General features: G+C 64.1%; 1 protein-coding gene across 1 annotated transcript in view; it reads right to left on the bottom strand.

Annotated features, from left to right (window-relative positions):
• Window positions 1–115, bottom strand: part of SP1 (Sp1 transcription factor) — a gene marked incomplete at its 5' end in the record, with an annotated part of 14018 nt that extends 13903 nt beyond the window's left edge. Inside the window, 1 exon segment of the mRNA XM_009695646.1 lies at window positions 21–115. Within this exon segment, the coding sequence (XP_009693948.1) occupies window positions 21–115 (95 nt within the window).
• Between the last annotated feature and the right edge of the window lie 191 nt (window positions 116–306).

Below are 306 nucleotides of genomic sequence, written 5' to 3'. Positions count from 1 at the left end.
TTGTCCCTCCCTGCACTCACCTGGCCCTCCCCACCGCCTGCGCTGCTGTTACTGCTGGCATCTCCTTCGCCCTTCTCGGGCTTCACTGTCACCATCTCCTCGGGACTCTCTTGGTCTGCGCGGGGGGGGAAACCACAGCGGGAGTTAAAGACATTTCGGAGCAGGAGAGGGGGATCAGGACCGCAAGAATACAGGGGGAGTCATGGGGAGGGAAGGCAGGAGGGCTGGGCAGAAGGCGGGGGGGGACATGGCACGCTGGCAAACACTCTGAGGGGACCGTGTGCTGCTCGGGCACTGGAGCGAAGG

This window comes from Cariama cristata, unplaced genomic scaffold, assembly GCF_000690535.1.
Source record: "Cariama cristata isolate BGI_N322 unplaced genomic scaffold, ASM69053v1 scaffold13802, whole genome shotgun sequence".
Classification (NCBI taxonomy): Eukaryota; Metazoa; Chordata; class Aves; order Cariamiformes; family Cariamidae; genus Cariama; species Cariama cristata.
The sequence above is the reverse complement of the archived record's forward strand: the minus strand, read 5'-3'. Positions and strand labels throughout refer to the sequence as shown.